Below are 25,331 nucleotides of genomic sequence, written 5' to 3'. Positions count from 1 at the left end.
GTCTGAGATGTAAACCCCCTGACTGCCATACAGTCTCCATTGTAATCTGCTAAACTCCTCTCTCTGTTGCAATAGACTCTTACTAACTACAGTGGAAGAAATTAGGTGATAATTCTGGTGTCTGCAGGTGAGGGTTTATGGGAAGAATCCAGTTGGCACTTAAATCTACGTTGGAACAGTCATTTTCACTCAGTGCCATGTTGGCTCTCTTCAGGCTCACCTCTCGTACCTGAAATAAAGCAGCAGGTCAGCAAGGTTTAGAGAGTGGAAGCTAGGAGAGGATGAAACACTCAATGCTGCTGAAAGACTCCACCTTGTTGCATTGTTGACTCACTGTCGTAAGCAATGCATGGTGGGACTCACATAAAAAAGTCTTCAGACGTTTCGTACTTATTCACAGCCCACTATCTGTGCTTTACAAGGCACACGACTGTGAGAAAAACACCAGTCAAATGACATCAGTGTGTATAACAATAGAATTTGATGAAAAACACAGTCTGCAGCATTCACGTTTGCCGTGTTAGCCACTACTAATTAGGCCAAAAAAAGAAATGCTAAAATGACGGCATGCTTTATGACACGTCTGAAGGAGCATTTCTGGTGACATCATACTTGTCTCAATCAACCACTGACACACGTGCCAATCTACATGCACACACACACACACACACACACACACAACACTCAACACTCATGTGCACTTTTGATCCTTTTTTGAAACAAACGATTTTGGAAAATGTATCCTACATTACTTATTGCAAACCCTTCACTTGGACCCCTATTCCTGGTATTTATAGGCATTTTTGCTGTGGAACTGTGCGTGTGCATGCGTGTGTGTGCGTGTGTGTGTGTGTGCAGAGCAGAAGTAGTTTGCTGGCTGGGCTAGGAGTTTGTTCCTGTGAGGCTGCTGCTGTGTGTCCTGTCTCATTAGCTGCTGCTGTGATGGGTGATATCATGAAATGTAGCTGAATGCAGCACACAGCAAAGGAACTATTGCTAATCAGGGGGCCAGATTTCTACCAGCTGCCTCTCTGGGAAACAGAGGGCCCTTATTCCCCAAAATAAGAAAAACACAGAGCGCAACGCAGCCTCTGCTGATTTCTGACATTTGACATATGTGCTCTGATTGCCTCGTGTTACAGGGTAGTTTTCCTTGTGATTGTTTCCTCCTCAATTCAAGGTTTGTGCATTTCAAACTACTAGGCTTGTTTTCTCAAACTGAAAACAGAATTGTTGTCTGCCCTCCTTCCCTCCCTCCGGCAACAAAAAAAAGGCATTCTAACCTTCCTGAGGATCTCCATCCACCACCAATGGTTCTGAAGGCAACTCAAGGCTTTCCTCATGGAAACTTTTACACACCCTGGCAAGTTGCCCAGACCCCAGGACTCCGCAAAACCCCTAATGATGATTGAGAGCGCGTCCGCACTGCGCTGAAAACATGCTGAGTCGCTAACATTGGAGTATGCCGCAAGGCTGGCTCTGGGATTGGAGGGGGGCAGAAGAGAGAGAGGATTTTAGGGGGGCGAGGGTGTTCATTAAAGTGGAGGTTGAAGTGTCTAATGGGACTCACTAAAGCAGAGCTGCTCCTGTATGTTTAGACAGTATGTTTGTGTGTGTGTGTGTGTGTGTGTGTGTGTGTTTCTGTGTGTGTCTCTTTTACTTAGTAGAGTCAGTGAGATGTGGAAGCACTGTAAGAGCCTGTGACAGGCTGTGCTTTCACAACACTCCACCTCTGACCCTGTGGCCTTTTGGGAGCAGGTCAAGCTCCAGCTAATAGTGCACAGAAAGATGTCTTGTGGTTAAGTGCAATGCCAAGAACATAGTCTCCTTCTAGACGTGGGGATATTGACAGGTGCAAGAAGAATGCGTGATGGCTTTTTTTATTATTTATGATGACAAAGAGGATGTGGATTTATTTTGCTCTTGTTGTCATTGCTGTGTTCTCATATGGGGATCTGAAAAGAGCTGGAGGCAGTATAAGTAAAAGTTTGGGTTTTTATTTTCATAGTCACAGGAAAAATTAATAGGTGGCTGCACTCTAGGATTGGCCTTTTAAAGTCACTGACCAGTGGATCATTGGCAGTGGATCAGCCACTACACTTTTGGGATCAGCAATAGATGGGATTCAGTTTCCTCTTATAAAGATCAAAAACCATGATGTTGTGCTACTTGTTAGTAAGTACTTGTGACTTTTATTACCCATCCATCCATTGTCTATAAAGCTTATCCTTAAGGGTTGCAAGTGGGCTGGAGCCAATCCCAGCTGAGTTTGGGCGAGTCAATTGTCAATTGACAGTCAATTGCAGGGCCGACGCATACAGACGACCATTCACACTCACGCTCACTTCTATAGACCTCGCAAAGCATTTGAAGGGGTGCTCTCAGTAGTGGGCTAAGTCGAAGATGGTTGGTGGTAAAGGTTGTGCATGATATTCATTGATCAATTTCCTTATACATTTTTACTAAAGAGCACAAACTTATCATTAACTTGTGACTGAAGTTGTATAACACTGGAGAAGAGGGGCATGGTCAAAATTGGTATTGGAAAAAAAAAAAGGTATTTATCAGGATATAGTTGGAAACATGAAGTCACTCTTGTAAAGCAGATAACAGTCTGTTTAAACACGTTATTTTGTAGTTAAACGTGTGGAAGCTACAATGAATGTACTGTAATGGAACCCAGAGAGTACCATGGCATATTCACAATAGAAGAGGATTACCTTTGCAGTTGAGTGGAAGTCCTCTGGATTACCTTAGCACCCTCTGTTTCCTCTTACATCTCTTTTATCTCTGTCCCATTGGCTGAGCATAAGAGCCTTTAGATTCCTGGTTGTGATCAGATTTTTTTTTTTTTTTTTTTTTTTGCAACACATATTATGAAACCCACACAATTACAGACACTATTGTCTAAGATTGCTTGCAGTTTAGCAAATAATTGGATCTAAGTGGTTACATATGACAAGTGGCAATGGGGTCACAGTATTAGTGCTTTGATTTTTAGCTCTTTGTAAAACCATTGGGAATATTATTAGTTTTGATAAGTGCAAGATGAATCTGTAAGAATTCAATCCTTTCATTACCACAGCACGCTGGCTTTTATGTGTGCGTGTGTGAGCCAGAGGTTCTGGTCTGGTTTCAGTCGCTCCGTCATAATATCCACAGTCACTGAGAAAGAATGTGTCTGCTGAAAAACTGCAGCCAAATTATCTAAACAAATTGGGTTTCTTTTGTGTCTGGGATCTGATACACGCACACATTTAGATGGGAGACCTTGATTCTTACTTTGAACGGTTTTAGTGTTTATTTTGCCCAAATGTCAGAAATGTGTAATGCAGATTTGCTACTGTAAAGATGTGTGTCTTATTTTCTTTCATTAATCCAAGCTGTGTAAGAAGTGGACACACTATGTGGACTTTGCAGATTGACTTCGGTGAAGTACACAATCAAATATAGTGGAGTAAAGCCACAAGGTATATGCTTCCTTCTCAAAGACAAATCTGAGTCTATTTTATTAAAGCTATATCCCTTCAGTTCATCACACGTCATGTATTTCTTATAGTTTTTCCTGACGCAGCGGTTTAGAGGCTCGGTTTATGTGGCTCACATTCTGAGGTTTGGGAAACACGCGTTGAAAAGCCACCGAGCCACACGGATCACAGCGGGTCAGGACTCAGACAGGGCCTGTGGCTTGGCTGGCATCTTCCTGTGTACATCTGTGATCATCGAGCTACTACCTCATGCCAGACACGCTCATTACGGAATCATAATATGACAAATGTCAGTGTGGTTGACTGCTCTGTGACAGGATGATCACTGAGTGAGAGAGTCTCCTTCCCCCACAAGGCTGTGAGGTCATTATCGGAGCCTTGGTGAAGGTTGTGTTTTAGCATGATCCAAGTCCTTATCTGCTTACTTTCATGGCTTTTTTTTTCCTTCCAAATTTGAAGTTCAATTTACACTGTTTTCTGCGGTAGATGTTCATAAGGCAAAATGTGGCATGTGCACAACTCAACCCCCTACAGCCATTTCAGAGGTTCTGATTGGGTGGCAGTTACTATGATGGTTTGTTTGTGATGAAAAGAACATTGTGTAACCTCTGCAAACATTACACACTACTACTGCATTTACTATTAACACTTTTCCTCTGTGGAGATAACTGATATTGCTACAAACACCACAAGCACAGAAACCATAAATTTGCCTTGAATCTAGGATATTTCCTGCTGTCATTAAAAATATGAGCGCATGGAAAAGTCATACGGTCCAGGCACATACTAAACACCAAACAAGCAGAACTTTTTTGATGGACGTCAGGGGTCAGGATCAGCTCCTGGACTGCATCCCTGAAGTTTGCTCAAGGACACTTAAGCAGTCACACACACAGTTGAATGTGGTTCAAAGATGAGATCTTCCATTCGAGCATAATAAGCACACTGAAATACCAGCAGTTTCAGTGTTCTTGATTGGTATTTAGGGGATGTAAATACCTGCGGCATCAGTAAACAGGAGCAGGTCTCCTTCCCAGACCACTTAATAACAGCTCCCCATCTGAAATTTGTTAGCTCAGTGAAATAGTATCCTGCAGCGACTGATGTCAACACAGAAGTCTGACCCAGCCGGGAGGGATGGGGAAAGCCGTTGGGTTTTGCAACTTTTGGCAGAGTTTGCCATCTCCTCCATGTGCAGATACCTCAGAAAGAGGAGGGTGGGGGAGATGGTCATAAAGAGAGCACTACAGTGAGAGGGGAGGAGAGAGCATGAAGATGGAAAGTGAAATAAAGGTGCAGGCATAAACTTTAAAAGAGTCACAGCAGAAGACTAAAAACCAATCGCATGTGTCCCATGTTTTAGTGTTACAGTCCATTGACAAATCATACTAAACACAGGCAGGTTAATGCAGTATGCGACAGTCAAAATAATGGATTTGTCTTAAATATTTGAATCATGGTATTATCTCATTTCTGTGTGTTGGTTTTGAGTGTGATATCTTTTGTTGTAAATTATGGAACTAAAATGAAGGCACAGCCATAAGCCATGTGAAGTATTTTAGTGTTTTCAGATTTTGGGGTCAGGATATTCTCATCATGTCCTCACATCCAGGAATATTCAGCGAGCATGAGAAGAAGCAGGTCAGCCATAGAAAGAAAGGAGACACAGACAGACAGACTAAGAGAAAGAGGGGAAAATTTGAGGTGGAAGAAAGTAGCATGCAATCTTGGTGATTTTCCCTGGCAGCTTCTCCCACTGCCCCTGTTCTTCACATGCATGCACGCACGCACACACACACACACAATGGCAGCTACAACTGTTAAAATCAAAACACTAAAAGTCAAAGAAAGATAAACAATGTCAAAGTTAAAGATCACATTTTCTTCCTTTCCGATCAGTGGCCGCTCGCAGCGCAGAGACTTACCAAGCAGTGGTTGAATGGGTTTACTTCAGGGGAGGGAATGATCATAACCGCTGAACTGTAAGTGTCCTACTGTTGACATATGACCCATGGCAGTTATAAACCTCAACGGGTCCCCAGACTCTCCTGATTATGCTCAGCTGAGCTCAATTCCTCTCAAAACAACATGCTAACAAATAGGGAAATCCTTTTACGCTCAGTAAGCCTTTTTTATAGTGCGAGCCATTGAGAGATTAAATGATGAAAGACTACAGTGGTGCTACACAAACCTCAGAATAAAGGTCTTTAGCTCATGGTGTTTTTACCTAAAAGCTGTGCTGTGTTTAGCACTGAAATATATAGCAGTTAACAGTTATTTTAACCAGGCCACACACCTACACCCCTTATTTAGCATTTCTAAGTAGCATATAAACACATCATAAATAGGTTAAAACACATCGAGTTTTCTAAGCAGATTTAAGACACATTTTAACTGTTAACAACAACAATAATTCCTCTAATGAGATGGCGAAAGATTCAAGATAAGAATGGCAATATACAGTATAGTTACATACGTATTAAATTATGTTTACATGTATTACTTTTATTTCTATATATTCTTTCCTGATCAAATTGACAAAACATTATCTGCAGATGAAGGCCATGAGATGTAGCTAAAAGCCCCAGCAGATATCCAGCAATTTTTCAAGCATACTGTCAAACTGCATCTTCAAGCTCAGCCTTCATGATGTCCAAACAGTTTTAAAACTTACTTGGAATGATTCGTAATTAATTTTAACTTATAAGCACTTTGTAAAAGGTGCCGCATTAGAAAATGGCATCATTGTTTTTATTCTTTGAAATTGACAACTTGCTCAACTTTGACTCAAATCTATTGGACCTCCTAGAACCTGACAAGACAATTCTCCCTGCTCATGTTGTAAATCAGCCGTGTCAAATGCGCAGGGAGCTTTAGATGGAAAGCTCGGCTCTAAAACACCGTGTTTGAATGAAAATGTCACGTACATTTTAATTAAATCAGTTAGATTTACTGCATCACAGAGTAAAAGAACAGGCTCTTGTTTCTGTTAAGGTATTTAAGAGTGCGCTCCCTAAGCTCCAGTAACTTTTAAATGTGTATGATTTGAAATAAGCACGGACAGAAGGAGGTGAAAATGTGGTTCTATGATTTACAGGTGACAGCAAATGTCTCTGTCTGACCCATTATCCATAGCCTGGGTTTCTGTCTGTCTATGAAACTCAAGTTCAAATGTGTTGGAAAAAAGATAGGTGGAACATTTGCCATGATCACCTCAGTCCTGCCTCCAGACTGGCCTTCGCAAATAGGTCCACCATGTGCCCTGAGACGACCTCTCACTCTGCCTCTTTGAATCCCTGCAGGTGTTGAGGATTTAAAGTTGTAGGGAAGCTCTCTGGGTCTGCAGACTGTGTTAATCAGATGCAGAGCACAGAGTCAGATCACTAGAGCTCAGTGGGGATGTTGAAAAGTGAGAGGCCATGTCTTTTTTTTAAAGATTTAGTTACCTTTAGTATACTATTCATTGCCTATTTTGTGACTTTACCACAAAGCCTGCAAAAACCCTCCATCCAGCTCAACAAGATGCTGGATGGGTGGAAATGTTACTGTCATCAGAGCGTGCTTTCCAAAGCTGTAAAACAACCCATAAGGAGTGCCAGTGTGAGCACGAGGAGCACGCTGCTGTGGACAAATTTGGTCTGAGACATCTGACCAAATGAGTGAACAACTGAGCAGTTTAGGGAAACCTTGCAGAGCAAAACTCTTGCTAGCAGATGACAGCAAAACAGATGGGTTGAGCAAAGGCTATGATGTGCAGATACGCTCTCACAAGCAGACATTCACATTAAAAAAGCACAGAAAGGAGCCTCTCCGAGCCATCTATCTTTGATGGATAGTGAACAATAAAGCTTGCGCTGAGGTAAGCCTTTTTGGACAGTGAGAACACAGCTTCTCTATATATAAATAAAAGAAAACAATTCTGAAATCCCACATAACAACTGACAGGCAACAGGTGATTTAAAGAAGCACAATACAAATGCAGTCATAAATCGTATTAGATGCAGGTGCAAAGCCAACTTCTCACTCAGACGGCTGCGACTCACTGAAGTATGATCGTTTCAATATGCTCACAGTTTTTCACTGTGTGCCATTTTTAAAAAACCAGTGAAATCTCGAGCCGTCTGCATCAGCCTCCGTGGGAGCATAAGTTTCTAATTCTGAATCAATCACACTGAGTTTATCAGATGGCTGAGTTATTTTACCATAAACCTGTTGGTAATGAGCCATACAGAGAGTTTTAATCTGTCTCCTTTCATATCTCCATCATAAAGATGGGTGTTTCCCTCAGTTTGCTGTATTTTCAGGCTCTGGCATTTGCTTTATGCGGTTATGCTTCACTAGTTGTGTGAAACTGAGCTTTTGATTTCTCGCAGTCTTAAGTCATCCACACACACTTCATGTCAGAAGCTCTTTAGCTTCTTACTTTTATGTTTGCTTTTGATAAACACTTTGATTGTTGAGCCCTGCTGCCGTATTCTTCCACTGCAGCTAAATAGACACGTTTCTACTCGGTGTAACCAAACTGAACTTTGTAATCAAAGCAAGTGGATGCACCATTTTGCTGCTCAGCATCTGAGAATCTACACTGCACTTGTTGAGATCACCTGTCAATCGAAGAGTGTGGGTGGTACTGTGGCCTCTTTTCTTTTTCCGTTGAAAAAGTACACACTGCAAAAAAAGATTATTGAACCACTCACCAATCATGTCCACACTAAGGCAATATCCTGTTACACGTGTTACATGTTGTTAAATATTACTTCATTTTAGACGTTTACAACAAGACAACAGCTGCCAAAAGTGTAGCACTGTTTGACAGATGATAGTATCCATGTTCAGCTAATACAAATTCACAACTTTTGAGTGACTTTTTTTTCTATCTAACTTTAATTTATATCCTTTATATCCATTACCATATTTTTTAACACCGTTCAGCTGTGAGAAGCCTCTTTATTTTCTTCTAGTAATTTTAAGTATAATTCATTTTCCACTGGTAACATGCTATATATTCAAAACACTCTTACTATATATTTTTTTTTGTTTTGTTATTGTTTGCAATGCAGTATGAACCCACCGCACAACAATTTCAGAGAAGTCAGTGATGAGGGCACAGGAGAGCAGCTCCAACCATGTAAACACCTCCCCCTCATCCTCCCAGGAGACCGGCCTCGAGTGAGCACACCCGCGGCCTCCTGGGCCCGGGAGGAAATGAGAGGGAGGTGGCAGGCTCACAAAGAGAGACAGAGTGAGGTGAGATAGGGAGAGGCGCAGCACACCATGCAAGATCAAAGACAAAGGTTATGCAGCGCTGCAGCCAAAACAAGCACATCACTGGTGGGGCTTTCAGTAAAAGTTGTTGTCTTTAGATTTCTAATTTGGGATACTGCTGTTTTATTGTTCTTAAGCCAGGATCACAGCATTTCTAGTTAATTTGGCTATTTTCAAGTGATTTTAATCTGGACAAGGCAGACACCTAAATTCTCCTGGGCCGGGTAATTTACTTTGGCAACACGTCAGATTCAGTCGCCTACAGAGAGCCATAAAGCATGTCCTCTGAAAAATGAGGCACAACGGAGACTCACAGGTGGAGATTAGAGCCCTGCTTCACTTTGTCTCTCCACATGAGAGGAACAGAGAGTATGTCATCGTTATTTCTCAAGGCTGCTCCAGCTCTCTTATCCAACTGAGCCCAGAGCCCCCGTCTAAAAACAGCAGCAGACATATTGATTGGAAAACTCTTCGGTAACATCAGAGCACTTATTGTTTACACTCCATACTTGATTTCTTCTTTTCTCCTCGGCTCTCCAAAAGAAGGATCGTATCACTCCTATTTTGGAATCCCAGCTCTGGTCCCCTATCTGCTATTTAAAGTTTAAAGTCTTGCCTCTGGTTTATAAGCACACAGCAACACACAGTATTTCCTCACTTCTGGCTTTAATCAGTCTTCTTGTCCCTCAGTGTTTCCTCTGTCTGCTTTCCATGACTCTACTCTACTGTGTTTCACATAATAATGGTGGAATAGCATAAACTAGAAATGCTACGTCTATATTATAACCCTTATTAACATCTTCTTAAGTTTCTATAAATTGAAATATAGATTAAATTATTTTTTTTAAGCCGAGTGCATTATTTCAGCAGTGACTAATGTCTGCAGTTGTTCATTTCAGTCTGCATATTGCTGCAACAACCTCTGGCAATGAAGTCGGGCAGCCTGCATGCCTGAGAGGCAAGGCTCAGGGCATACAACAGATAATCAGTTAAGCACTGGCAGCATCACTCTCTGCTGCTCCTTAAGTCTTTGCTTTGAGTGCACAGTAATAATTGAAAGCGTCTCAGATGAGTGTGTCAATTTTTTTTTTTATCAACTCAGATCTTCTCACATCTGGACGCTGGTGGCTGAACAGTTCAAAGAGACTTGAGTAAGAGAATCAGCCTGAAACTGTAAAAATGAAGGGGACAAAAATAGGACATGTCCCCCACATCCTCAGTGGAAATTATCTCCTTGACTCACTTACATCTAAATCATTAATTTCATGGCATCACTGTTCACCTCAGCAGGGCGAGGATATGATTGGCTGCGGCCTGCGGCACAGCGGTTCTTTACACAGCGCCACACAGCTGCTGCAGGGCAGCTGTAGAACCTCAGCTCTCAGGGTAAACTCAGCTCTGTTTGAAAGCAAACCCTCTCTCTGCAGTCCTATCTCTTTCGTGCTTTTTTTTATTTTTTTTTTTCTTCTGTCCACCTCCTCTGTCAGTAGTGGAGACTGAGTGGTTCCACATGGGAAAGCCTAGAGCTTCACACATCAGCGTAGCTGTGGGGATGAAATATGCTGTCTGTACATATCATCACATCATTAGGCCCAAAGGGATCCCTACGATGGATTAGAGGCTGTCTACCTGCAAGGCTCAGATGAATTTACGAAGCACTTTATCATGATGAAGCATTAGTGGAACAGTTTGTCTCTTTCCATTTGTGTTTATCTGTGGGAATAACGAGTGTGTCTCCCTCCGTTTCACTCAGTCTCTCCATCTTTATTTCTCTCTCTCTCTGTTGTTTATGAGTGTGTTCTGACCTTTGACCCCTTCCTCATTTTTGACGCTGCTGGTTATCAGCACAAGATAAGTGACGTTGTCCCAGCTTCTCCGTCCAGCCGTTCGAGCCGTGTGTGGGAGGCAGCAAATTGTCCATTAAGTGTTTCTGCTGAGGACGAGAGAAGATTTGATATAGTGGGGAAACAAAAGTAATATGTACCAGGAAATTCAATTGTCTCTCTCCAGCAAGTTTGAGCTTAGTTTGGCTTCCCCACCAAATCAATTTCACATGAAAGCAGTTCAGACAAGGTTTAACTCCGACTCTTTCTTGCAGCCAGTCTCCTTTTGCTCTCTGTGTTGTATGACAGAGCTTCTGTGACTCACTTCCTCAAATGCTGCTAAGAGTCTGTGTGCAACAATAGGAGGAAGCTACCTCTTTTTTTCTCACAAACCTGATGTGCTACTTCAGGGGGCACAAGTAAGCATGGGAAGCGTCCTCCTTTGCTACGGTGTGAAGGTCACTGACCCAAACACAGTTGCAGTTTATTCATGTAGTGAAAGTGAGAGACGCTCAGGAAGGTGCCCTCCGCTCCTGCGGTACCAGGAGACTCCAAGTGAGAACAGAAGTGCCTGGCAGGAAGCCTCCGTTACAGCCTTGAGTTCAGAGGTTGTGTTTTGGATAGTCAGCTGAGGGAAGCCAGGGGAAGGTGAAGTCACTCTTTGAGAGGTCATTGCCAGTCAGGCCTGATTTGGCGGTGGGAGATCGTGTTACGGCAGCAGGAACCTCCGAGCGGCTCTCAGGCCTTGAGGCTCTGCTTCTCACCAAACCATAGGGCATCCTCTGTTCTCTGAGGAAGCCCGGTGGTTATCGAACCCCACTGCACAGCGCTCTCCTCTAATAATGCTAACTAAATCCCCAGTGCAGGTCGGGTTCACACTGAACTCATACACACAGAGTGGCTAAATGAAGTCATAACGCCTAAGGTTGGATTACTGAATAAAAAGGACATCAAATTGCAGCACAGTAGCCTGTTTCTTAAGTCAATGTGTTTCTTTGATCGGCGTGCCTTCATGTCTGCTCAATGTGTAAATATTCAGCTGTTTCATCGCCATATCAACTTAAAGGATGATAATATGTCAGCGTCACGTTTGATCCTCAAAATCAATATATTTTTCTTAGGTGTTCTTGCGTGCAGAGGAGCAGAAATGTTCTGGTGTCACTTGATCTGAATCTAAATCCTTATTGCACATGTTCCTTTCCACTTACATAAATTGACATGGACCGTGAGCATTGTGTAAAAAAAATACTCCTTATTCATGTAAATGAGACCACTGCGTTGGCAAGACACTTTTTTTGTCTGTTAGGCCTTTAAAATCATGGATATATTACTTAAACTGGACTTCCCAGCTTGGATTGCGTCCTCTGGGCAGTACCTGTAGCAACATGCCCACACCTACGCAGCTCCTTGTGTTTTTTTTAAGCTGTGCTATTTTTGGCCTGAAGGCCCGCTGGGCCTTGCTGTGGTTGGTCTCAGACAAACACACATGAGCAAGCTGTTGGCCATTTGTGTGCGTTACATAGTTAAATGGTGCGGTTTATAAAAGTTGACCTGTAATGTATTGTCGATGTCCGAACTACTCAGGCAGTATGTGCAACTGGGGTACTCCACCACCGGCAGGTAGAAACAAATCATTTTCCATAACAGTTGATGCAGACAGGTTATTTAAGCGAGGTCAACATTCATTCAGCCAGGAGTCACACCCAATAGAGACAGGGGTTTAGCTACAAGCCACTGCCAAGAAACACTGGTAGGCCTTCACAAAGGAGCTGAATTGTCCATTGAACTGTTCAGCACAGCTGGCATCACAGCCATATTTTTGTGTCACTCTCACACCTGCCTGAAATAGATCTCCCAGCCGCCCAGCCCTAAGTATAAGTCCTGACAGGTCCGGACTGTGGTTAACTGATTGCACTGGCACCACGGCTAATAAGGGATGTCACTCTGTTTAACTAAGACTAGCAGGGCATGCTTTTTTTCAGCAGGGGAATATTTGGAGTGCAGTTTTCCGCTGTTTTTGTTTATTCATGAGACGGTATCCTCCCAGTTACAGCTTTCCATTATTAACCTGGGCAACTGAAAAAAAGAAAAAAAACAAAATAAGTTTCCAATGCTGTTGAGGGGGATGACGCCAGGCCACAGAGAGTTCACGAATGCACATATCTGACAATGAACACATTACTTTGCATTACTATGATTATTATTATTATTACTTCTCTTATTCTGCACACTTTTAGTTATTTAGTCACTTTGTGGAAGGTGAGACAGACTCAAAAACGAAAAGCTGTCTTGTGAGAGAGTTTGACTAAAAAAAAGAAAAACAGAAAAAAATATGCATTTGCAGACCTGTGACTTTTTTTCAGCATTATAACCCATCATTTGAATTAAATGCAATCGATTAGATAAACAGTATTAACTAAATTAAATCAAATGCATTTGAAAAACCAGTCTGATGGGTTTAAAATACAGCTTGTGCACACATGTATTGTTTCACAGTCATTACCTGTGCGTGTGGTTATCTGTCAGCCATTCAAGTTTCATCAACTGCTTTAAAATTTCTTCATTTCCCAGAAGTTGATGCAACCAAATAGTGACACCAGCAAACTCATTAAAGAGCCATAAATAGCAGCTTGGTGTTGTCTTGTGGTGAAACAGTTTGCCACATCCTGCTTCTGAGACTAACATTGCTGACACAGTACATAGATGAAAACACAGGGGCCAGTGTTACCTTTTCTTCTCTTTTTATCACTCGTTTCTTCAGAATGGAACATCATCAGGCATGCCAATGGAAAATATTAGTTGATAAAGCACAGCAAAATAACACTGCAGTTAATATGTGGGCTGAAGAGACGTCACTGTTTTTTTTTTTTTTTACTGTGACTGAAATGAAGAAAGGAAGCTACTACTTTCCCTCTGAGTAAAATAAAGGGTACTTTTGTGGCTTTTTGGTGCAGAGCTGTTGGGTTTTCCCTTTCCTTCTTGAAAATTACCTGGAGCTGTTTTCTCACCTCAGCTAACAGGGGCGAGCAGCAACATTTAAGTTTGATCATTTAACTGTAACATGTGCTTGCACTTCCTTTATGTCCTGCGATGGCAGAGCTAAAAATAACCTCAGCGTGTAAATGCCTGTTTAGCCCAGAGTGCAATAGAGTTGAAAACAGACAGCAGTGTTGGCACAGGTTGGATTTTTCCAATGGGAGTTCCTCCTGTTTGGGGAGGTGAGTCCCAACCAACTTATGTGTGTGTGTGTGTGTGTGTGTGCGCGTGTGTGTAAATAGGGGGGCGTTCAACTGCATAAAGATAGCTGGGCATGCTGTTGTAGGTGTGTGGGCTACTCCTTGCGACACAGTATTTATTTATCTATTCACATATTATTTTTGTCTCCACCTTGGTAGGAAGTGTGCATATTTCTGCTGTGTTTCCACACTTCATTTCCCATCGATCAGTTCAGCTGACATTACCACTAATTGTTGTACAAGAACAAAAACGTGCATCTATAAATGTCTCATCAGCCATTCATATTGTATTGTACTAGTAGCACAGCATTGAACTGACTGGGTATTAAAGGACTTTTGTTTTGGTCTTGATCAGTGCAGATGCTTCACCATTCACCAAACAGTATCTAGTGATAACAAAAAGCAGGCCTTCTTTGGGCCTCAGAGTGGGTGGACTTCCTGTCTCGGCTCCTACCTCCGGATGGTGGTTTCGCCAGGCTCTCTCTCTCTCTCCCTGTCTCTCTCTCTCTCTCTCTCTCGCTCTCTCTCTGTCTACATCAGCCCACTTTATCATAGCAAGCTGTATAACTGAGGAGCTTCTTGTTTGTGTTGAGCCACAGGGCTCAGGGTCCTCGCCATCTTCACAGTCACTTCCCTCTGTTTTGCCAAAGAACACAGAGCAGATAAAGGCAGGGGACTGATCTGTGTCTGCCCGACTGTGGGAAAGGCGCGGGCACAGGAACTAGAGCAGGAAAGACAAGACGATGCCTTAAAAACAGACGTGTGTGTATGGGGCCGATATGAGTTTTAAGGGCTGGTAACGGCAGTGATATGTTTGGACTGCAGCTACTGATATCCACTATTTTTCAACTTGAACACATCTTTGCCAAGTATTCAGTGCAGTATGCCTCATGTGACATTTGTTGCAGGCTGCAAGCACTGAAGAGTTACATCATTTTCAGTTAAAGTTTCAAGAGTTCTCTACCAAGATGAATAAATCAGATTTAAGCACAAAACCTGCAAACAAAACATGTATTCTCACATGTATTCAGTGACAAACAGAGGCAATAAACGCGCACTTTTTATCTGCTTGCTTTTCTTTCCCCTGTATCCACATAGGACATGGCTGGATTTTACTGCCATTGGGGCCTAGGGCAAAACTTGGCTGCTGGGCCCCTATTAATCCCCCCTTACCTCCCAAATCCACTGTGCAATATGTGCAGTTTTTAATGCTAGAATACTACCTTCCCTCAGATTTCCTAAGTGGTAACTTAATTGATTTGATTCCTTTAGGAATATGCAGTGTGCAACCACAAAACTGAAATGATAAATGCTTTCGACACAGACACAGTGAGGCCCTTATAAAGATTAGGTAATAAACATTTATTGTTCTTTTGTGGTGCATATTCCTCAAATAATTTTGATTAAAGGGGTACTCCTGTGATGTATTACTGTACTTTTATAGCAAAGGAGAGATAGATAAAAAAAAAAAAAGATTGGTCAAAACTGAAGCGAAAGAAACCAATGTATCCTCAACGAAAAACCCTGGATCCTACATTTCCCATAATGCCACTTGGCAGGATCTTTCATTACAAAGTCTTAAGCCATAACTGTGACTTCCGAGTGACTTCTGCGAACCAGTTCAGTATCATCTACCAAACACACCCTCCCAGTTTTGCAGCCTATTTGATTAGCAAATATTTCCCATTTCTCCCTCTGCTGCATCTCATGTGCACATATCTGCAGGGAGTGATGAAGTCACAGTATAGAGTCAAACTAAGTTCTGCTGTTATAATAAACACTTCTACCGTGTGTTGTCCAACTGAAGTGAAATAATAGTTTCAGATTGTTATACTATGATTGTTACAACTACTTTAGTACAACCCTCCTATGACAATCTTCCTCTCTGTAACTTGTCGGCCATCTCTCTTCATTAAATGTAATAGTGTTTTAATGATCTGAGCTGTTACTCGCTGTGACTAGTTAATAATGACCCGCAACCTCTCTTTTCCTTCCACAGTTAACGAGATCATCAGGAACGACCTCTCCAGCATTTCCGTGCACACTCACGCATAGACATCCAAGAAGTCTTCTGCAGCAGAACGCTCACACTCAAACAGCAGCAGCATCAACAAAAAAAGAGGACAAAACCAAAAAAAAAAAACACACCCAGAGATCCAGGTGATGAAGAATAAAGTTTTGACCGGGATCTCCCACCTGACCGTCGTTGCCAAGACTCGCTGCAGATTCACATTGACAATCACTGGCAAGCTCCATTTGAATAAACAGATGAATGTTATATTTAGAAAAAAGGGAAGTGATATCAGGGGCAAAGTATACGTCTACACTTGCCTTAATCCACAGCAGATGTTCTTTAGTGGACCAAACAGCTCAATGAGACTGAATTACTTCTATTGTTGACAAATGACAATCTTCATTTCAAGTGTGATCTGTATGTTAATGCATGGACAAGCTAATGGGACAATAAGTGTCACGCTTCATCACTTTGGCTCATTTGTTTGTGCAGTCAGTCCGCAACAGCCGAATTGGTGCCTTACAGCAACGATATTGACCGCAAACAACAGCAGCGGTCACACAAATGCAAATGGTTCATCGTAACCCAAAGTGGAAGTTTTTATATGACATTTTTGTATCATTTCAATGATTTGTTTACAGGGACACAGAATAAAAGGCTGGAAAATATGTAGGGAGTATGTGAATAGATTAGAATTGTATTTTTTCTTGCTTCCTCATTATTATCTCATTGTTCATTTATACTGAATGTTATTGTATGATATTCTTTTGTATAAACATGTATTTGAAAATGTACTTCTGTATGCCTTATGCTCATATCATGCAGTTTGTTATTTAGCTTTTCCTTTTTTTTTTTTTTCAATTTTTGTCTTCCCCCTAATATGATTTGTACCATTTCTACTACCCCTGCATTATGCTTTTCACCTTAGTGCCTAATTTTTTCACCTGCCCTGGTCTTCCCCCCCACCCATAACGTGACATAATGATGCACAGACAATCAGAAAAATATATAGTACATATCCTATGACAACAGTTCCTGGTTGCGGGAGCTTATAAAGGCAGGTATCAGTTTTCTTCTCCCCCAGCTATAAGATAGTTGAACAATGGTATACTTACCTGCTGAACTTAAATGAGAATACTCCTGGACAATATGCACTTGTCCGTTATTTCTTGCACTGCAGGTTTGCATGTAAATAGGCGAAGGGATAATCTAAGTACGCCACAGGCTCAGTTTTTCTCGTCATTTGGGTGATTCCACTGAGGAATTGACAGGACTGTTACTTACTGCTGACAATAATTGATCTGAGTAAACCAAAGGATTTTATCTTTGGTGAAATTATTGTCCAAGTTTCCTTTTTCTGTCGGAGACTTTTGCATAGAACGACTCCCCGTACAAAAAAAAAACAACAAAAAAAACATGATGCACTTTACCGTAGAAACAGAGCAGGTTTTCTTGCTTCCAGACCAAATATTGTAGATTGATCTCTGCTGTCGTGTCATAATCTGACTCACATCAACTCTTCTTCTACACAACTGCAGCCTCTTCCATGTTATCTGTCTTTTGGAGCATGCACATCGTACTAATGTTGGGGATCATTTAGTTGACAGTAGCTTACAATATAGCTTCCTAATACATTTTTGGACATATAGTATATTAGCATGACTAAAGTGTATGAATAAGGTTTCTATTTTGTGCCTTACTCTCTTTCTTGGCTACAAGATCGTTGCAACTCTATATTGCTTTTCTGTGTAGGCACAAGGTGAAACATATTTCTCTTTAATATGAAATATTTATGAAAAATGAAATGTGTTTTAAGTGCATTTAATGTGTTCTCAACAATGAATTAATAAATGACATAATGGTGACCATTACCATAAGTTCTCAGTTATTTGGAGGTCATGTTTACATTTGAGCAAGTACGCTTTATAAGATATGTCATGAGCCTTTTCATATTAAAGTTTTAAAAATGTTTTAATGTTGGGAATTTGTATATTTTCAGACATTAAACTAGTTCTGTTATAGATTTTTTTTTTTTTTTAATCTGTTGACGATGGAGTTTTGATCTCATGTTAATCTAAATTAAAAGCATTCTATGACTACTACATGGATGGCCCATGTGGCTGCGCTTTAGTTTAAAGTCCTTTACTGTAACTTGCTGCTCTTGAGTTATATAGCTTGACCTTAGTAAACCTCAGACTGCTCCAAGCTGTACCTATATCCCCAATAAAACCTGAAATGGAGACAGTTTGACATTGACAAGGAAATATTGAAATGGACATATAAAATATTGATTACTTTCTTTTTTTACAGTTTTTTTTAGTACACAAAACAATAGTGTATCACACTAATTTTTCACTGAAAATTTTACATTAATACTGTGTTTCTTCACTATAATTTTAAATGCTGCAAAGGGTTTGTAGGAACTAGGTGTTTAACATCTTATAATTTTTTCTATGCCACTGTCAGCAAGAAGGGCACTTAAACCAATCAGCAGGTGGTATTTGGTCTTGTCTACTGTTTTTGTTTCTAACTGAAATACAAACAAACCTACACTGTACTTAAGCAGGATGAAAAGCAACAAGCTGCTGATATGCCAAGTGCAAGCAGAGGCCTGTGTGTTTTCCGGTGAGTATTGTTAGTGGTGGTTAGTTATGAGTGAAACAGCTCTTCGCCATGGGAGCTGTGCCACGCTCCTGTGTACCACCTGCCAGTCCTCCAGACTTTTTCCATCCAGCAAAGTTATGAAGCGCCCATCCCCATAGTGACAGAAGGCAGGCCTAGGCGGTGCTCTCCTGTACAACCGTGTGAGCCCAAAATAGCCCCACTATTTACAGATGCAGTCACGCCCCTTTTTCCTGGCACCTTCTTACCTTAGTCTTCCTCTGACAGCGCCGTACCCTTTGACACAGTGGAGAGATGTCTCTGGGCCATGATTTCCACCAAGACAGTATCTAAAGCAGTGGAATATATGATATGAAAATAAATGCAGCTTATATCTACTGTAACTATAAATCTGCTGACATCTGTCAAAATACTCACATCTATTACATATATAATATTTCATGAAATTTAAGTGTTACATCGTTACATAATATTTTTCAATAATCATTCAGTTGAGTGAAACACTGAATTGTATATGCTGAAACACTGAACTCTCAAAAGGTTTATCTGCTTCAACCTTGTAGTGGGCTACATAGTTTATATATATATATATATATATATATAACACAATGAGCTGCATTAATTGTCAGCTTATCTGCTTTATAAGCTTATCAGGCTTTGCCAACACTTGGATGAGAAGATTGGTTCTTCAGCTTGATTCTGTCCAAATGTAATAAAATGTGCCAACCAGCTTCTCTCAAGTTTCTTTTTTTCTACTACAGCATGCATATCTGATCTGATCACTTTTAGAGAAAGAAAAAACAGAAATGAATTGGAGATTTTTTTCATGATGGCGCCCCTGACTTCTGCCTAAATTCGATGGAATGCTGTTCTCGACACCTTATTTTGATCCAGCCGATTAAATGTTCCATAAAACATTAAAGTCAGGACTCTATCACAGGCTGAGAGAATGGTGCAGGCTACTGTGTCCCTCTGTTTATTTAAGCTTAGCTGTCTGTCTGCCAGCTTCATACTGAACAGACTGGAAATTTGATGTATGATTAAAACTTTCTTTTTGATTTCAGTGATTTTGTGAGGAAACTTAACACTGATGTTTTACTGAAAATATCCTTGTAGAAATGATGATTAATTTACATACAGATGTTCCGTGCACACAGGAGCTGTGACTGAACTCAGATGAGGATTCCCCAGATTGACAGACCAAATGATCACATGATTCGATTGGCTGATGATCAGACTGACAGACTAGCTGAATGACTGACTGACTGACAGATAGAGACTCTGCCTTTTGATGGCCACAGCACAGAAAGGCAAAAAGCAATTCCCAATCATAATGATTGCAGCGCGTGCCATTTTCTCCCCAGGGTCCACATGCACACAGCACCTGGCAGAGACTTAGAACTTTCATTGTACGGATTTATAGTGTCTTTACGGTCTTGCTTCCTCCCCCATTGTATTCCCACAGAGCCCTTGATTTGGGCTTTTATGAAGTGAGTGCATAGGCACAGTGCTGGAGCTCCTGCCCTTGTCTCTCATCGGCCATCTGCAGGCAGTAAATCCCCAATATACCTCTGTTATGAAGGGCATGTTGAGAGAACCATGGGGGTGACTTTAAGAGATGCTTTAAGAGATAATTGTTTGACCATACTGGGGGACCTTTGATAGTTGTGTCCCATAAGCCAAGTCTACATTTGATCTTTTTTGGTCCCTTGAGTCAGTTTTTGTGATTTTTTTTTTTCTTTACAGACATATGTCAGATGACTATAAACAGACCATCTTATCAGTTGCTTTTAGGATGATAAAGAAAGAAGATGTGGACCATATGTGTGTGGATTTGAGCATGTGTTTACATGTGTTTTTTTAATCTGTTTAGGGTGGGGCTTTGGGGCTCCACAGGTGTACACTGACCCGTTTCATGGGACCGTTCCACATGTGACAGGCCCAGCAGATGACCCGCTGACATGCTGACATGGTCACATCTTTGCGCACCCACAGACAAATCACCTTTTTAAAAGACACTTTAAGAGACGCTCAGAAAGGCAACCAGATGGGGCCTGGAAAATCTTGTGCCGTTCTTTATTCTCCATCTGCAATCATTCAGCTTGATTCGCTCTCTCTTTTGTGATGCGTGAAATGTTGTGCAAGGATTTGTAAAATTTAGCGGCGGGACAGATGTTTGAGCTTAAGAAATGTGTAAAGTGAGAATTATCTTTAAGAGTCTGTTTATATGATCACAACACATGAGTTCTCTATTCTCCACATCAAAGTCAATGCATTCAATTTCCCCTTCTAGTTCACTCTGAGAGCTCTATTTCGTCATTGAAAAAAAACCCTCCAAGACATCCCAAGCAATCAGTCTTCCATTGTTTGCTGTAAATGCTTCGGTACATATGCAGAATATTTATGTTGAAGTACATTGTAGCACACATTAGGGATGCTCTTAATGGGCTACAGTAAAAGCCCTTGCTAGTCAGGAGTTCAGACAGGTGCAGACTCTTACAGTAGATAAAGGAGCCTGGCACTGGAGATGAGTTCACGACAATCACTGTGAGGCTTTTAGACGCCTTCTCCAAGCTCAATCTTCATTTCCCCTGACACTGATTTTGCAATAAGGATCCGGAGAAAAGGGGAATGTCCATCTATTCATTTTAATGATCCCTCATTATTGACTGCTGGCAGGGAGGGGGCGGGCAAAGGTAATGATTCTTTGTCTTTGCTGGCCAATCACTCCCCTTAAAGGAATAAGCCTCTAAATAAGGCCACTAATGGATGCCCAGTATGACCTAAAGCTGACCCCACATGCAACCCATTCGAACTGACTTCCCGACATGAAGGAGTAAGAGTTTGCTGCTTTCGTAATATCTGTTTTTCACAGCGTTTGTTATGGAGGAAGGAGGCATTGTGGTCAAAAATGCAACCACAAATTCCATGTGGTCTAGAAATATTGATTTAGAAAAACATAAGCGGTACAGTGTGTCACTCCAGCTATAGTTATGATTGCGTTATGCTTTTTAACTCAAATTATTATAGCTAGTTTGACATTTGGGGAAATTGTTTATGCTTTCCTGCTGAGAGCTAGAGAAGAAACTCAGTACTGCTCTCATTTCTGTAAGGTTGCTGCCAGTTAGCTTAGCTTAACTTAGCTTAGCCCAATGACTGGAAACAGGGAAACAGTAGCCTAGCTCCATCCAAAGTTAACGTAATCTGTAACAACGTCATAGGGGGGTTATGAGCTGAGCTGTTTATTGGTCGGACATGTAACTTCCTTCAGTCTCCGCTGGCTCAACCCCACGGTGATGATAGCACCCAAAAAAGTTACTGCAGCCAGATGAAAAAGTTGTCTGGATAAGTATGAAGCTAGAGATAGTTCGGTTAGCTTGGCATAAAGACCACAGTTAAAAATAAATGAATAAATAAATGCCTACCAGCTATAACAGTACAAAGCTTAAACATGAACACATTGTATACTGTATAGTTTTTTTCTCGCAGTGAAAGTTGCACGGTGTCCAACCGAGAAATAGTCGAGCACAAACAAAGTACACGTAGCATTAATTATAGGTTCTGGTAGGCAAACGTCTAGTCACAGTCTAGCTGTTTTCTCCTAGCTGTTTTGCAAGAAAGCAAACACATCTCTTTTACAACATTTTCTCACTAAACCTCTCTAAATACAGATATCTTCTCTGCACCCACAGCATGTTTCTCTTAAAATGATTTGGAAGCCCTCAGCAAATGATTTTCAAAGGACTTGCAATGAGAAAACGCCGATGTATTTCTTTATTTGACTGTCGCTCAGGTGTTCTGATTTAGTATAATATATCCTGCTGCTTGTGCACAGCTCACGGAGCACTGATAGCAAATTATTTAGTCTTTACTTTAGTATTTATGTGTGAGCGCCTCTCAGCCAGTCTGAGCTGTCATCAGTCTGTCAAGGTAATGAACCCTACTTTATTGCAGCCTCCAACAGCTCTTTAAGGCATACTTCACACCGCTGAAGAAATACGCTCAGGTATTAGTTGTTTTGCCTGGATGGTCCGCTGGATGATGGGTGGGCGGGGATGTTATTAGGAGCATTCATCTACAAGGCTCCCCAAGCCATACTATACTGAAACTGACCACAAGACAACCCTATCATCCTCAAAGATTACCTGGCTCCTGCTCTGTATATGAATGTTTTATCATAAAAGCTTTTTCTTTTTTGCTAAGTGCCTCCTTGAGTGTTTGCTTTTAACTTTTGATTACTTTATGTCTTGTTGCAAAGAAGAAAAAAGAAAAAAGGCCCGGTCCATTTGAATATAATGGACTTAACGGGAAAGCTTGTCTCTCTTGCTTCATTAAAAGGATATATATCGCATTGGTGTAATCCAACGCAGTGGGTGTGAAAAAGTTTGCACAAAGTGGTCATTTCAGAGCCTTGGAGTTTTTATCTTGATATTGTAAAAATGGGGCGAGCAGGTGGAGAGAGTCAACAGACATGACACAATCATATAAATAAAACAGTATGACAGGCTCTGTATAGAATCCATATGTTTCCATCTGTGAGGAAATATAGGATGTCATGCATTACAGTGTAAAAAGACTCATTTACAACCATTAAAAGCAGCCCAATTCAACATATCTGCGTTTGATGTGGTGGATCGCATCTCATTTGGCTCTTTTTTTTATATATGATAGCCGAGTTTCTCTTTTATATAGTCGTGAGTCATTTAGAAGAAAAAATATTTTTCTCTCGTTTGGTCTAGACGTTGAGGTTTCCAGCCCTTTACCCCCCCTCCTGCTCCTCTAGGTTTTACCAGACGTCGCGTTGTGAGAGGGGAATGGTCGATTGCATAACGGAAGGCGAGACGTGATCGTTCCTGGCCTTCTCACAAAATTCAATCATTCTCTGCATTCTCCAATCCCATGACGGCCCATTAAAGAGCAGCATGGGCTAGGATTTCCCCTCATGTGTTTTAAATTGAAATTACGGTCACAAAGTCCTGCCATACGCATGAATCGAGGAAGACAAGGAGCTTGGAGAAAAGGAGATATCAAAATAGTTGGACTGGAGGAGAGAAAGAGGAAGATGAGGAAAACTGCAGTCGCCCCCTTTTCTCTCATTATGTTACTTGTGTCACCTCGTCACACACGCTCACATTGTCTGAATCTCGCTGCATTTGGATCATTTCATGATGCGTACAGGGACATCTACAATGTTTTTTTTTTTAGTAAACTTCAGAAGAACTTAAAAATCAGACCTGATCTTGAATATGCACCCCTGTTTAAGTTTCAAGCTATTGCTAAATTAATCCCAACCGAATTCAGCACACCATAAGTCATAGAGGCTGCAGGATGAGATAAGGAGAATAGGTGAAGCATGACACACCAGGAGATGATGACCCCAGATGTTCTGTGAGGAACCACTGGGATCTGAATCAGACTCTGACTGGCCACGAGTTTCTCATTCCTATTTGTCTCCGTGGACTGGACGAAGGATAAATACTCACACACACACACACAGACAAGACACTCTCTCCTATTTAGTGTGAGGAGGATATGATGCAGACGTGACTCTTGTGACCTGGGCAACCCCCCTAGAGACATGCATCACGCCTCAACCTACACTGAGGTTGAGCAATTTCTACATCATTTTGGAAAACACCCAATATGAGAGCAGGATCAAAGAGGGACAAGAAGTGTCTGCTGATGCTCAGTTCTTCAGTTGTTCAGTTTCATATGTTTCAATGAACTTTATAGATCTATTTTTATTCAACCACTGAGAATAAAATGTTTTTCTTATGGACTCATTTAGCAAATGTGACTTGATCAAACTCACAAGATTATTTTTGTTTATCTATTTTTTTTTATTTAGTCTTGTAATTTAAAACTGTATCTTGATTGAAGCCAAGATGTACAGTACACAGCACAAGGTCCTTGTAAGAATCTCTTAATCATACAGCGACACCTAGTGTTGGCTTTGAAGACATGCAGGCGGCCAATACTACCAAATTGTTCACTGGCGTATCATTAGAAGATAGTGCATAGATCTGAACCAGTTATTTGCTTATTCAATTAAGAACAGTGTTAATGTGTAGTAAACTAGCATAAAAAACAATAATATCTCATGATGAATCATTATTTACTGGAAACAAAGCCAAGCATACCAAAGGAATACATAACTTTTTACACATCATCTTGCTACTTGCCATGCCAAACAACAATATGTCTGCAAAAAATGTAGATTTATTAAGGTTTGGAAAGACTATTAATTGGAAAAGAATACATTACAAAAAATTCTTACAGTATAAAATGATTCATAGATATTATTAATCAACTCAAATATGAGATATATGATGTCCAATATGATCCCTTTGTATCCAGTATTTTTGGTCTCATATGACGTGTATATTAGCAGATATTATTGGAACCAAACCCTGACTATGTATCTGAAAACTACTGTGTTTGTGAATGAATGACATATCATTTCCCCCCCCTTTTCTTCTGTTACTCTGTATTTATTTCTTCATATTTGAATATTTCATATTTTCCTCTTATCCTGTATTTTACAAGTGGGCTGTAACCTGTAAAATAAATAATAAAAAAGAGTAGGTAGGTGGAACAGTGCCCTACACAACAGGGGATATTTAAGATGAGTTCAGTCTATTTTTGTCTCCCCCTACTGCCCCATTTAACACACTAACCCTGCTCTGGTACTTTCTGCCCTTGTAGCCTCTCTAATCTTGGTAAATGTACTTGCATATACTGTACACCACTCACAAAAAGTTAGGGATATTCGACTTTCAGGTGAAATTTATGGAAAATGGAAAAAGTTAATGCTACAGTGATATTATATCATGAAAGTAGGGCATTTAAGTAGAAGCATGCAATGGTAATTTCTTCATTTTAA

At 40.9% G+C, this 25,331-nt stretch overlaps 1 protein-coding gene across 1 annotated transcript in view; it reads left to right on the top strand.

The window, feature by feature from the left end:
* LOC139205299 (nuclear factor of activated T-cells, cytoplasmic 1-like) overlaps positions 1-16,476 on the top strand; it is a 56,190-nt gene extending 39,714 nt beyond the window's left edge. The window contains exon 10 of the mRNA XM_070835468.1: positions 15,812-16,476. Within this exon, the coding sequence (XP_070691569.1) occupies positions 15,812-15,867 (56 nt within the window). The 3' untranslated portion in view covers positions 15,868-16,476. The remainder of the gene's footprint in view (positions 1-15,811) is intronic.
* The last annotated feature ends 8,855 nt before the right edge of the window (positions 16,477-25,331 follow it).

This window comes from Pempheris klunzingeri, chromosome 8 (assembly GCF_042242105.1).
Source record: "Pempheris klunzingeri isolate RE-2024b chromosome 8, fPemKlu1.hap1, whole genome shotgun sequence".
Classification (NCBI taxonomy): domain Eukaryota; kingdom Metazoa; phylum Chordata; class Actinopteri; order Acropomatiformes; family Pempheridae; genus Pempheris; species Pempheris klunzingeri.
Note: the sequence above shows the minus strand (reverse complement) of the source record. Positions and strands in the feature narration are given on the sequence as shown.